The sequence below is a fragment of the Pygoscelis adeliae genome, unplaced genomic scaffold, assembly GCF_000699105.1.
Source record: "Pygoscelis adeliae isolate BGI_AS28 unplaced genomic scaffold, ASM69910v1 Scaffold117, whole genome shotgun sequence".
NCBI lineage: Eukaryota > Metazoa > Chordata > Aves > Sphenisciformes > Spheniscidae > Pygoscelis > Pygoscelis adeliae.
Window position 1 is genome coordinate 5,561,910 of NW_008825270.1, and position 13,905 is coordinate 5,575,814.

The 13,905-nt window shown below is 55.9% G+C and overlaps 1 protein-coding gene across 1 annotated transcript in view; it reads right to left on the reverse strand.

The window, feature by feature from the left end:
• Positions 1–13,905, reverse strand: part of DGKZ (diacylglycerol kinase, zeta) — a 56,958-nt gene that overhangs the window by 24,418 nt on the left and 18,635 nt on the right. The window contains exons 4-5 of the mRNA XM_009329749.1: positions 1,383–1,491; positions 25–120 (exon numbers count right to left, since the gene is read on the reverse strand). Coding sequence (XP_009328024.1) covers positions 25–120; positions 1,383–1,491 — 205 coding nt within the window. The remainder of the gene's footprint in view (positions 1–24; positions 121–1,382; positions 1,492–13,905) is intronic.

Consider the following 13,905-nt stretch of genomic DNA (forward strand, 5'->3'; position numbering starts at 1 on the left):
GGCGCATGACCCCTTTTGGCTTACCAGCAGCTTCGCCATACAGTTCTGTTCCCCAACGTAGCAGAAGTCCCCAGAGACATTGGTCTCAAACCAGATGTGCTCCCCATAGACCGCAGTCTCCTGAAAGGCACAAGACAACGTGTTTCTCTGAGTGCACTCCCAGACGGGCATCCAAGCCCCTAAAATGCTTTGTGCAAGGGACAAGATACTGGGACAAGCAAGGCTGAGGGGTGTCATGGTTTAACCTCAGTCAGCAACTGAGCACCACACAGCCGCTCGCTCACTCTCCCCCCGCCCCCGGTGGGATGGGGGAGAGAATTGGAAGAGCACAAGTGAGAAAAACTCGTGGGTTGAGGTAAGAAGTTTAATAATTGAAATAAAATAATAATAATAATGTAATAATAATAATGATAATACACAAAGCAAGTGATGCACAGTGCAATTGCTCACCACCTGCCAACCGATGCCCAGCCAGTCCCTGAGCAGTGGTCCCCCTGGCCAGCTTTTCCCAGTTTATGTACTGGGCATGACGTCACATGGTATGGAATGTCCCTTTGGACAGTTTGGTTGTGCCCCCTCCCAGCTCCTTGTGCACCTCCAGCCTTCTCAGTCGGTAGAGCATGGGAAACTAAAAAGTCCTTGGCTAGTGTAAGCATTACCTCGCAACAACTAAAACATCAGTGCATTATCAACTTTGTTCTCATCCTAAATCCAAAACACAGCACTGTACCAGCTACTAGAAAGGAAATTAACTCTATCCCTGCCGAAACCAGGACAGGGGGTTGGAGCTATGTGAAGGCTGGGAGACAAGATGCACAGAACAATCAGGGCCAACATCTGGACAGAAGAAACCTCACGAAGCTGCTGCCATGGCCCACCTGTTGGAAACGAGAGGGCCCCAGGAAACCAGCTCCAAGACCCACAGCCCAGTTGCAGTGTCCTGCACAGGGGGGCTGCTTCCATCACCTCCTGAGAGTAGGCATCGGGGCAAATTCAACGCAGGGGACTCTCCTGAAACAGCTTCTGTTCTACGACCCGAGGATGTGGCTTAAAACCTGCCAGGCTTTGCCTGCAAAGGAGCAGGGGCTTGCTCCTGCTGCTTGGCCCCAGCCACCAGAAGACCTTGGCTGCCAGGAGCAGAAGAGCTGGCAGTGGAGTAGCTATGCCATCCTCCCAGGAACCACCTGTGCCTGCACAGCCTCTCGCAGCATCAAGTGGTGCTGCCAGCAGCACAGACGCTGGCACCAGCTGGTGGCAATGGTGGAGGCCATAAATGTGTCAAAGCTGAAGTCACCTGGGAAGCCTCAGCCTGGGAAGAGCCTGCTGCTTCTTGGCCAGGAGCCCATCCCATGCAACACCCAGCAAAATGCACTACAACTTACGCTCCAGTCCACAGTGCTGCGTATCTGCCTCTCTGAGTCGCTCCTCACGGCTAGCGCAGGGTTTGGCTGGGTTACCATGTGCTGGAGGCTGGACTTGGCGATAGCTTTCCTGGAAAACACGGGAGGGCTGGCTATTAGATCAGGGGAGGAGGAGTGCAAAACACAGCCTTTTTCTGGGGTGGGTGGAGAGGCTGGAGCAGAAAAGCATCCTCAGGACCAAGTGTCTGGAAGTGAGGTGAATCCCCCAGCACTGCCGGCCGAGGAGTACCTGCTCTTGCGAGGCAGCCCTGTGGGACAAAGAGGTCATGTTGCTGATGGCTCAGCTAAAGACACCCTTCACCTGGCAAAAGGCACAGCCTGGGCCTGCTGGGCCAAAGCCCTTGGGGATGACAGGTCCATTGCAAAACAGCCTGGGACGCTCCACCAAGCTGTGGTGGTGCGACTGCCTTTGCAGGGACAATCCAGAGCTCTTGCCCCACAGAGATTCCCCACAGCTCTCGCATTCCAAGGCACATCAGAGCCTGGGGCGTTTTTGGGGACCGGCACAACCATCCAGAAAAAAAGCAGCTGTTTTTTGGGGGCTTCTCCCCCAAAGCTTCTCCCAGATGTGCTAGGGTGGAGGAAAGCAGCAGCAGAGCCGGCCAGCTGGAGAAAGTGTGCATCTCCAGCCCACAACCAGGCCTGCCACCTCCCTCCGGCCCTGGGCTGGCAGAAGGGGATGCCCGCAAGCCCCAGGTGCCGTGCTGAGAGCACCAGAAGCAGCGCTGGCCCGAGTGGGAGATGCTCAGTGGGACACAAGCAGCACTGCAAGACACTGATGGCAGCCAGGGCCAATGGCGTTGAGCCCCTTCCCTCCTTCCCCACCGAGCCTGGGTCAGCACCCAGCCTCCCCTCCCTGAGGCATCGCACGTTTGCAAGCTGCCGTCATACATACAGTAGCCGGGGGCTCCAGCCATCCGGGGTGGCATGGCGGGGGGGCCCCCGTCCCCAGCCCCCCGGGGGGGGGGGGGGGGGGAGTGAGTGAGCAGCTGTGTGGTACTCAGTTGCCGACTGAGGTTAAACCACAACACACATTCACTTTGGTTTTAACGTAAACCAGACAATAGAATTATTTGATTTTTGTAAGGTATATGCAGTCACTACACATCCCCCTGTAAGGAAGAAGGAGATGATGATCAGGGGTAGGTATATGAATGGATATGTTTATGATACAGTGACAGGAAACCACAAGAAGTGGTAGGACTGTCAGATACACTCAGCAGCTATATACACATATATATATATACTCATCACATCATTTATTTATTGCCAGAAAGAGGTTTTCTGCTTTCTACTCATCCCAGATGTTCAGTGTTGAATAAAAAACTGTTCATTTATGCCTTGTAGTTAGACTTCAGCTGATGATTCAGTTCACTGTTTATCAAGGGACAGTTCACGACCTGCCAAGAAAACAGGCAGACTAAAGATGTACATCACCATTGGTTCTGAGTACATGATTGCTACTTGTTAGGCATTTGCTACGTTTACTAGTCAGTGGTACTGGGGCCAGTTACTTCATGCTACTGACAGAAAGGACTGATCAGGTAATTGCTCTGGGAGCGCCGCCTGGCCTTGCCCGTGGGCACAGCCACCATGCTAGCACGCCGCGGCCCCTTCCTCCCAAAGTGCCGCCTAAAAAAGGTTTCCATCGCACCCAGACAGTGGCTGTTAACACAGAGACCAGGAATTAAATAGGCTCCCCCTGAGTCTTGGGGCTGGGCTGCAGGGGTCAGGGCACAGGGACGGGGGGACAGCAGGGGTCAGAGGGTAGGAGCAGGGAGGGGGAGACATGGCAATGCCACCCGGGGCGCGCAGCAGGGCTGGGACCTGCTTGCTGGGTAGACGCACCGCTGGGGCTCCTGCTCCCCACAGCTCCCCCTCTCCTTGGGGTTCACAGCTCAGCCCAGGGTGCTGCGACATCAGGGCAGGTGTCACCGCCTGGCCAGGGCCCTCTGCGCCCCACACTCACTGCTGCAGGATCAGCATAGCCCCTGCATCCCGAGGTGCCGATCAGCCCTGGTGACTACCCCCACCACTCTCCTTCATTCCCTTGGCACTGGCCTGCCTGGTTTCCCCGCGGGAACCACACTGCCTAAGCACCAGCCCCGCTGAATTTGCAGCAAATTGAAACTAAACCCTTGCAAATCCTAAAGAAATAAAACAACCAGGCACGTAAAAGAAGGACAGGCAGATTTGGTAGAAGCTGGCTGGGGGAGTTGGAGTAGAGCAGAGAAGGGCTAGGAAAATCATCCCATCTGTCCTGCTCAAAACTTCCCTCTCCTGGTGGAAAGAGCTTTACCGAGGCTCTCGAGCTTTCCCTGCCCAGCCCTCGAAGCTTGACAGGCTGCCTGGACACTGCAGCAGGCCCTGGAAAGCCCAAGGCCACAGGTGGAAGGTGCTGCAGTGGTTTCAGCGCTGGCGGCTCGGCATGCAAAGGCTGGAGTGGAAGAGGCTGAATCTGGCTAGCTCCAGCACTCCCCTCCCCCAGAGCTAGTGCTTCACTTCCCACCCTCCAGCTGCCACCTCTCTTCAGCCGCTAAACAGAGAGGATTTATTCAAGGGCAACTCAAAAAAACCCACCAAGACCCACAGTTTGGTAGAAGCAAACTTCTGGCTCTTCAGTTGCTCCCAAGACAGGGGACTCTGGATCATGGCAGCCTGTACACACATACAAGCCACCACCATCACTCTCAACAATTTCCATGCTGTACAAGGCAGCTCCTCTACCCATCACAAGGGTACGGGTACACCACTCACCACTGCACTAATGTTGGCACCAGCTGCACTCGCTTCTACCTTCCTCCCTTCTCATGCTCTTTTATGCACTTGCTTGCAGGTCAGCCATACCAGAGGACCTTCAGGAGAATACCCTGGCCCAAACCTCCACTGCCCCAAGGTCCGCACGAACAGGCAAATTTGTCAGCAGCTTCCCTTTTTGTTTGGGATATGCGTGTATGATGGGACACGTGTTACTTTCTGGACTGCAAACTAAAGGTTTTGCTTAGTGCTTGTACCACAAGCAACCCATTGGGCTGTACCTCTTTCTTTTACATGAGTACAAAGCTGAGTTTCTAATTTTGGAGAAGGCCAGGCTTGGTTTGGTCTCCTCCAGTCCAGTAGGCAAGGAAGCCAGCTCTTTAGTTTCTACAGTCTCGTTGCCATGCCTGTACTCAGTAACGTAGCCCAAGGAGGGAAGGAAGGACAGCAATGCCCTCCAGAGAGCAGCATCAGGGCAGCTAAAGCCTGGTTGAACTGAAAGCAAAAACAACATGCCACCTCCTCGGAGGGATTTCTCAAGGCCCACCACAGCAAGCAATGCAGGTACGTGGTCACCAGCAGGTTAACTATCACGGCACCGAGGCCTGTGCAGCTTTGCAGAGGGCAAAAGCACGTTCTGCTGATCACCCTGCTTCCAGCCTGTCCCTGACACTGCAGTGCTCAATTCCTGTCCCTTCTCCCCATCGTCTGCAGGATGATGCACAGTAAATTGCATCATTACCAATAGGTGCTAAAAATTGTCTGAACAAATAAAACATGTTAAAAAACCCAAGAGAGAACACTGCCTGGGTGTGGCACACTGCAGCAGACCCTTTTTGGCTGGCTTTAGCTGCTGGGGGAGACGTACTGTCCAACTACATCCCAAATAAGCTGAATGGATGCTCCCTCCTGCCCCAGATATTCCACTAGCATGAAGTTGCTGTACTGCTTGCTGAGCTGCTGCTATGGGCAGGAAGATCTCTCAACACAGCTTCCTTCCTTTTTGCACCGCAGTCTCGTGAGGAAATCTGCTAGAACAACCTTGGCTTGACATTTATGTTTGGGTACTGGCCAATTATGGCCCTTTTTATCTTCAGGACTGTCTGCAAGTGGCACATGGACTCACGCTCTGGCCACCAGTGGTGAAGGTTATTACCAGACAACCATGTGACAGCCCACAACAGCAGCATGTGGCAGCTGAGATATGATGGTGAAGATATCCCCATCTCTTGCAACTTCCAATCTGAACTTCAAATGGTGTATCGCAGGTGTTGAGAAGTGCTGCTGGTGGAGCAGACGGACTGACTGCCAGGGCTGCCCAGGGTTGATGTGCGCCAGCAGAGCTGTGTGCAGAGCAGCTGGGGAACCACACACTGGGCGGAGAGCAGCCCGAGAGGAGCTAAGCCCTGGAAGCCCCCGGCCTAACACCAGCACATCTCTAGGATCTCCACTGTTTGTTGCTGAGACAAGACAGAGAAGAGCTGGCACCTGTGGCTGCTCTGCAGACTGCAATGCTCGGCTCAGTTAGGTAAGGAGGCTGGATGGAGGCAGCCTGGCATTTGCAGGGTGGGAGGGAAAGGAAGTACTGCTGCACGCACTAGGATATCAACTACTTACAAGCAGCTTTGCACTATCATTTCAATCTCCTTCTGTGAATGAGGAAGGAGCCAGCAGCTCTGGTCTGCTCATGATCTGCAGTTGGAGCTCTTGGAAGGTTTTGGGTTTTTTTTCTAACCAGACCCCTCAGAGCTCCTCAGCCTACTCTGCTCCCTGCCTGGCATCGGTGGGCAGAGATGCTGCTGAAGCAGGAACATGTCCCGGAGTGTGGGCAGGCAGCAGTGCTGCCCTCAAGAACTGGGGGAGGAGGGGGCTGCTGCAGGAAGCTCCCTGGGCACTCAGAGTCTAAGGACAGAGCTAACCTTGGTGGCAGGATCTAAATGCCCTTGGAAAGTCAAGCAGGGATTGAAGAGGAAAAACTTGCATCTTGTAACTTCAGTGGACACAGAGCTTGTGGATCAGCTGATAAGGAGACCCCGCTCTCCGGACAGCCAGCAGCAACCCCTCCTGTGGTGGTGGCAGCTCCAAAACCAGACAGGCTGACTCCTAGGGCTAAACAGGCAGTGTCCCTCAAGGCATAGGCTCTGCCCACATCAGGGAGAGCTGCTTGATATTCAGCTCTATTATTCAACTTCCCTCCACTAGCCTCAAGCAAACCCCCATGTACTGCACTGAACAGGCCCTCTGTGCTCTTAGACATGTAGAGGGATGCTGTGCCACACACCTGCTCGGCCCTTCCTCCATGTTATTATTCCCTCTGTCCCTCCAGCAGCCTGGTCTCTTCTTGTCAGTGCCCAGAAGCAAGAAAGATTGCAGGTTACCTTCATACAGTGCCAAACCTGGCACCCCTCTCCCGGCACCAAGGGTGGCAAGAGGACTCCAGTGCAGGACACCACCAGCAGCACAACACACAAGCCTTGAGCCCTAGAGAAGTCTGGACTTGAAAAACACCATCAGCTCCTCCCGACCTTTCAGCAAACCTCCAGTTAGTTGATTGGAAAGCATTTTTTCCAACCACGGGGCTACAGCAAAGGAAGTAAGTCCGAGAGTTTTGCGCTGCTCCGTGACGAGTGCCCGTCCTGACGGTGGCTGGCTGTGTCCTGGCTTGCTGTGGGTGCTGGGGAGCTGCTGCAGCACCAGAGCTAGCAGTGTGCAAGCAGGAGCCTGTTTCAGTTTACAAGCACCTTCCCCTGGCAAGGACGCTTGACTTGCACAGCTCAACCACAGGGAAAGTGTAAGTGTTATTAATAGCCACCCCTGCGTGACACCAAGATCTCCTGGGCTTCTACCTCTCTGTCTCCTCCCTGCCAGGACACCAGACGGACAGAGCCTGGGAGCCCATCCAGGGAGCTGCTGCTCATCCCCACCCCGCTGACATACTACCAACTCTCCTACATCAAGCAAATAGAGTCAGGAGCTCCCTGTGTTGGGGACACACAGCACCCTCCAGTATGAGCACAGAGATGCAGCTCCCCCCAGCACAGGAGTAAGGAGACTCTGTCCAAACCACGAGCCTTTCAAAGCATTGCGAGGAGTGAGCTGCGGGCTGTGCTCACCTTCTATTTTAGGATTCATTCATTTGATCTACTGCAACGAGTGCCACCACCTACACGGGCCATAGCACCTTGCTCCCAGGCTCCCGAACTGCAAGAGCATGGCATTCCCAGGGCAAACCTCAGCCAAGGACATCTTCAGTTGTACTGTCACCCTCATGTACTATGAAGGAGGAGATTACTGACACAAGCTTAAGGTTGCCCCTCCAGGCTGCAGAAGGCAGTTTCTGGCCCTTGCAGGACACTCAGAGGGGAACAGTGAGCCCTGGAGTTAATCCAGAGGACTTCAGACCTCCCTCCTAGTGAGAAAGCAAGGCAAGGGCTTAGAAACCAGCTGGTGGTCACATGCATGCAGCTGCAGAGGACCTCCTCCCAGCCCTGAGGTCTCTGCACGTGCAGCCCCAGCACCCCTCTCTGCAGGGAGCTGCGTAGAGGCCCCTGCAGGGCTACTGGGCATGGACAGTGAGAGCAAGGCGCCCCTTTGCTAACTTGCTCAGAAGCCCGTCAGTGCTACTGGGCACTTTGGTTGACCAACCTGGAGACCCCAGGACTGCACTGCTTCACAAGGGACAGGCAGCAACATCAGTTTGGCCCCTTTGTACCCATCTTGCACGTGGCCGAGCAAGAGCGCAACTCGCAGCCTCCTGCTCCCACGCATGCACACCTCTGCTCCATGCTGTCACAGCAGTGCCAGCGCTGTGGACCCGATTCAAATACCCTGACACACCCCAGACATGAAAGGGTAATAGGATCCCTACACAAGATGGCCAGAAGCAAAACTCGCCCACTGGCTTTATTTCAGGGGACAGGAATTTCACGGCACACCCCAGCTGGCAGTGACGGCTCAGCATCACCAGTTCAGCATCACTTCTGACTGCAGGTGCCCCAGGTGGATCACCACACAGTCCACATCAGGGATGAGACACGGCCACTAACTTTAACCCCACACCACTTTCTGGTTATTCACACTCCATCAGGAGCTGGGGATGCCACACAAAGGAGATGCAGCCTCTAAGCCACCTTCTTTGAACAAGCAAGGCAGGGGGACGGACGCAGGGACAGGGACCAGCAGCTCCTTGCAGGGGGTTGTAGGCAAGGCAAAGAAACGAAACACCACGGCTTTGCAGCTTGTCATGGGAAGCTTCTCCAAGGGGCAAACCCAGGTGGAAGGAACTGCCCAGGGCCACGCAGTGACCTGAGCGCGGTCCCCACCACCTGGCCGAGCCTCAATTAAGGCAAGGCAAAAGGGATTAGCCATCCCACCCTCCTGCCTGGCCCTTCACAAGAAAATGCTCTCAAGCTCAGCTTGCTGGGAAGAGCAGGGGCAGTGAGCAGAAGGGCCTGAGACTTTTTTACAGTTTGTAGAATAAGCCCACATTCTTCTGGTGGCAGCTCCATCCCACCTCTCCCCAAGCTCTGCATGATGCCCTGGTGCCACCTCCCCTTCACCGCCTTCTCAGGGCGAACCTGAGATGTGCTTCAAGGCACATCTGCCAGACTAGCTCAGACCCTCCACTTACGCTTCGTAAAGTCAAGAGTTTGCCAGCCCTAAGGCTCAGAGTAATGTTCCCATTACAACAACGTGATTTCCTTCCCAAAATCCATGGAAGACAGTGTTTTGTCTTAATTTAAACCAAAGCCGTCTCCTTGGAGGCTTCTGGGCTGACTCTGGGCATTCATATCCCCTGACAACTTTCCACCATCATAACATTATGAAGTTTATTTGCCACTACAGTAAATAATCTGCCTCCTGGTTATCAAGAAACCCGACAGCCCTGATTTAAACAATCTGTTGCTGTGTTCCGCTAGGGAGCCAAATGGCAAGACTGACAGCCTCAGGCAGCAAATTATCCTGGGATGAAACGCAGAGGGTGAGCTACTATCATCAGCATGCCATGGCTGAGGCAGAGCAGGGGTCGGGGGAGAGGCCGGCCATGCAGTTTCTATTTTGGTAGCCTCAGCAGGACTTGCAATGCAGGCTGAGAAGGACTTTGAGAGTTTCTTCTCTCTCTCTGAGCTCCCTTTGCAGAGCGACATGCAAGAAGCAAAGCAGTGGGGGGCTCAGCAAGGCGCCCCGGTGGTTTGGGTGCCCAGCCCGTGGTTTCTTTAGCAGATTCCCACCGTCCTCCCCAGGGCTGGTCCCCTCCTTTGGTAAACATGGCTCCGTGCCTCCCGTACAGGAGGGACGTGAAGGATGTGCTATTTAAAGGGAGGCTGGTCCCACAGCCCAGCTGTCTGATCCAAACTCCCTGAGCAGCCCCAGAGTTTTCTCCCAGCACACGGGGACGACATCCCGGCATGGGGATGACATCCTGGCCAGGGCAACATGCAGCGCCTGCCCAGGGCGGCAGCCCCAGGGAGGAGGCGGTGAACCCAGCATAAAGATAAAGCTGCAGCATGGCAGATGCAGAGCACAGGCAGTGATTCCCAGGGCTGGGAAGTCCTTGGACCTCCCAAAGGCATGCAAAGATCTTTGCACCTCCCAAACCAAAGCCAAGAGAGCCTCAGGCGCTCAGCTACAGGCACTGACAACAGGGAGATGGGAGCCACATGCCTCCCTCCAGCCCACTGCAGGGATCGGATTGGGAAGAGCATCCCTCTGCTCCCGGCAGAAGCACGGTGCCTCACTGCCACCAGGGGAGATGCCAGGAGCCCACAAGTCTGTCCTGCTTCCCTAAACTATGCCAGGGCAAAGCGGCTGGGGTCCGGGGGTCCCGGTGAGGAGCAGGCTGGCTCCCCATGCCGCTGTCCTCTGCCACATGCAGACTTCCCGCTGCCATCCCCATGCCACATGGGCTGGCAGGATGCAGCCAGTGCCGTCACAGGCAACAGACTGGGTGGCTGGAAACGCACCTCTGGCAGGGAAAATCCCTGCCCTCCTTCCAAAGGGGAAACAACAGCCAGGTGCCACTGAGTCCCAAAGTGGCTGCGTTTCACAGAGCCCCCGCCTCAGCCCCAGGAATCGCTCGTAGCCTCATGGGCTCACTCCAGCCTCCAGCAGCAAACACTGCTGCAAGGTTGAGGGTCTCAGGGATGACTCTGGGGTCTGCTCCCCTCTGCCTTTCCCCAGCAGGATGAGACCCGGTACCTGCTCAGACCGTACCCACGAACTAAGGGCTGGCTCTCCCGGCCCCCTCCCATCCCCCACCCAGCACAAACGAAAGCAGCAAAATGTGGGGGACAAGGAGGAAGAGGAGAAGGGGAAAGCACGGGGAAAAGCCCCTGTGACCTGATCTGGAGCGGCGCAGGGTCCCTGCAGGTGCCGAGCGGGTGGCGGTGGCCGCGCAGTACCGGCGGGCCAGCCCTCCCCAACCAAGTCCTAGTTTGGAGAGTGAGCGTTCAGCTTCTCCCTCCGCCTCCTCCCCGCGCTGCAAACCCTGACAGCGCTCGTTAAAATAACCAACTGCACTTCCTCTCCGAGCAGCCCCAAGGCCAGCTTGCCCCCGGCCAGAGGCGCGTGCAGCAGAGACAGGACCCCCCCGGCACCCAGCTGCCCCCCAGCACCCAACTAAAACTAGGAGATGCCACCGCTTCCCTTGGAGTGGCAAGAGGAGGATAAGGGGAGGAACCTGCCAAGGAGGCAATTCTCTCCCACCTCCTTGGGACCTTGATAAAGATAAAGGGGTTTGCACGGCTGATCAGAGCCGAGCCACCTGCCAGGGAGAGCCTGTGCTCATGCACAGGAGGTAACTTGCTCCCAAGTTATGGTCAGTGTCTGGTCCAGGTGGGCTCCACAGACATCTCAGGAGCTTTTTACCTCCCCTTGTTGCTGCAACCCGCCCCACAGGACCTCTCACAGCCAGGCTGGGACTTCCCCATCACGCTTCACCACTACCCCATGTCCCCCAGCTGCCCCCAGGGAGCTGCTCCCAGCCAAATGCAACCCAGCTCCCTTTTGGGGCCATGAAACCCATCTCCGCTTCAGCCTTTGCAGAGAGGGGGATCACACTGAAGGCCAGCTTGCTCCTCAATGCCCACAAGGGGTGAGTCACCAGCTATTGTTATTTTGGTCATTTACCCAGCAATGGGAGCCGATAGCCATGCACGCGGCTGTAGTGAGTCAGCGCGGGTGGCCGCAGCTGGGACCTCGTCCTTTCACACCCTGCCTCCTCCTGCCTGCCCCTTCCCCTTGCCTACATGTCACGGCTAAAATTAGACAGGGAGCTCTTTTCCTCTGTGTGTAGGAGCGTGCGTGCGCGCATTTGGACCGTGCCCAGCGTCCTCGGGGCCTGAAAGGAGACTACAGTAAAATGATCATAACAAAATGTCAGGGAGGCTGCTGCCAGCGCAGCGAAGGCGGCCAGCTGCTTTCCCCGATGGGTATCTTGAAAGTGGTTCACAGGAAACCATTAACCAGAGGGGAGCCAGGCCCAAAGGCTGAGCTACTGCCACCGCTGCTGACTCTGTCATGGTGGAAGGAACAAGTGGCCTTTGCGAAGCGGTGAGAGCTGGGGGTGGGTGAGGACACATGAGCAAACTTCTCCACCACCAAAGCTGCTGCAGGGACTGCGTTCGGCCCTTTTCTCACAGCGCCAGCGGGGAAGGGGAGCTGGAGATGCCCAGGGCAGGCAGGAGATGTTCACCCCTGTTCAACTCTCTCTCCCCTCAAACCCAGCAGCTGCTGAAGGATGGAGGGCTCTGCCCCTTCCCCTACACAGGGTACACATCCTTTGGACTTCCCTTCCCAGTGCCAGGAAAGGGCCAGCTGCCACTAGCAGCCGAGCAGGTCCCGGTGTCCTCGCAGACCCAGGGTGGCAGTGATGCCGGCTGTGACCATGGGAGGAGGAGGGCTGAGGAGGACAGGCTGCAGAAGGGCCCCCAGAACAGTCCCCAGTCCATCACTGTTAAGACCTACTTAGTAGGTCCGGCAGGATGTTTTCCTGGTGTATTATCAAAGAGGAAGCTAAAATCATGCTATAACTAGCTGCCCATCCAGAGCAAAGAAGCCCAGTAAGAGATGTGTGCGGTTCCTCCCCAGCCCCTCCTCCAGCCAAGGGAGCCTCTCTCCAACTGCCCCGTGCCCACCCTGCTCTCCCCGTCCCCCATGGCCTAGGCACAGCAGAGACCCCCTGCTGACACCACCTGCTGCTCCTCACCCCTGCCACAGTCCCACCTCCCTCCTGGGCTGGCAGGACCTGGACTTGCAAATGGAAACAGCCCGGAGGGATGCCCAGGGCGGATTCTAGCTGGCCCCAAAATCCCTTCCGAGTCAAGCAGACCAGCAAGAGACCAGGTCACTGGTTCTCCAAGTGCCTTTCCCTGGAGGCAGCGGGAGCGGGAAGCCCAAGAGCCCTCTCCTCAAGCCAGCCAGGCAAACCTTCCTGCTGCCGTTCTCCTTCCCCCCGTGACCTACTAAGCCCTCACTCTGCAAACATGCACACAGGCAAATGGGCGGCGAGGGAGACCTTCGGTTCCCCGTGCTGCTGTCACAGGTTTCAGTCTGCTGTGTTCAAGCAGAAACCACTGCTCCGAGCCAAGAGGCTCCCAGCCCCACGCAGCCCTAAGCAAGGCTTTCCAAGTGAGGAGACCCTGGTCCCACATACCTGAAACCACACCACAAGTGGCAGCCCCTGCAGGTGTCTGCAAGGGGCAGACTGCTCAGCATCCCTCAGAAACCTAGTACCCAGTGATCTCCCCCCCTGCAAAGCCTGAGGCTAAGACAGGAAAGACACCTCCTATTTCTGCGTCCCAAGCCTTCATCGTGACCCTGTGACTAAGCAAAGCACATGCCTACTTGCCACCCGAAAGGCACTTGTTGGTTTAACTGTGACCCTGTTGCTGATATCAAGTCTAATCTTTGGTTTCACTTTTTCACCTCGTGGTAGTGAGCTACCAAGTCTTTTTCTCCCCCACCTCACATCAAAATTAAAGTGAACTCCTTTTAGCAATGCTAAATCTATCACTTCTTGGTTTTGCTAAATGTCAGCTTGTCCCTTTGCTACAAATGGGAGGGCAGGAGGAGAAGTTGATTTTTTTTCTCCTCCACCCTTTTTGTTCTAAATGGCCTCAGCATATCGGCTCTTACGTGCTTCCTTTTCTTCTCTCATCCTAACATCCCCACTCTGCCAGCCTCTCTAGCCTCACCAACGGGCTCTTTTCTCCTGCCTTTGGAGAGGGGATCCCAGGGCAAGAGGTGCTGCCGGTGCAGAGAGTAGACCACTCTTCTCCTTCCCGGCACAGGCTGACCACCGCAGACCAGTAGTGCAGGGCTGCCTCACTCTGCTCCCCCTCCCACAGGGTGACACCGGGTGCTCTGGAGACCACCAGAGTGGGGGGTGCAACCCAGGCTCCAGGTGCAGAGGTTGGGCGGGTGCCATTGCGCAGCTCTGAGTATTACCAAGACACACAAGCCCGTGCAGCAGCGAGCTGGCTAACAGCTGCCTTGGCTGGAGGTTTGCCTCTGAGCATCAGCCAGCCCGTGGCAGGGGCTGATGAGTTTAAGCCAGCAAGCTCACTGGTCACTTCACCCACAGCAGCACAAAAAAAGCTCCACGCAGGCACTTTGCAAAGCCTTCCCTTGCAGAAGACAGGAAAGCAAAACCAGGAGTGATGAGACAAGGCTAGCGACCCTGCAGAGGGTACATGCCACAACACCCAGCTGAAGCAAGCCCCAGGGA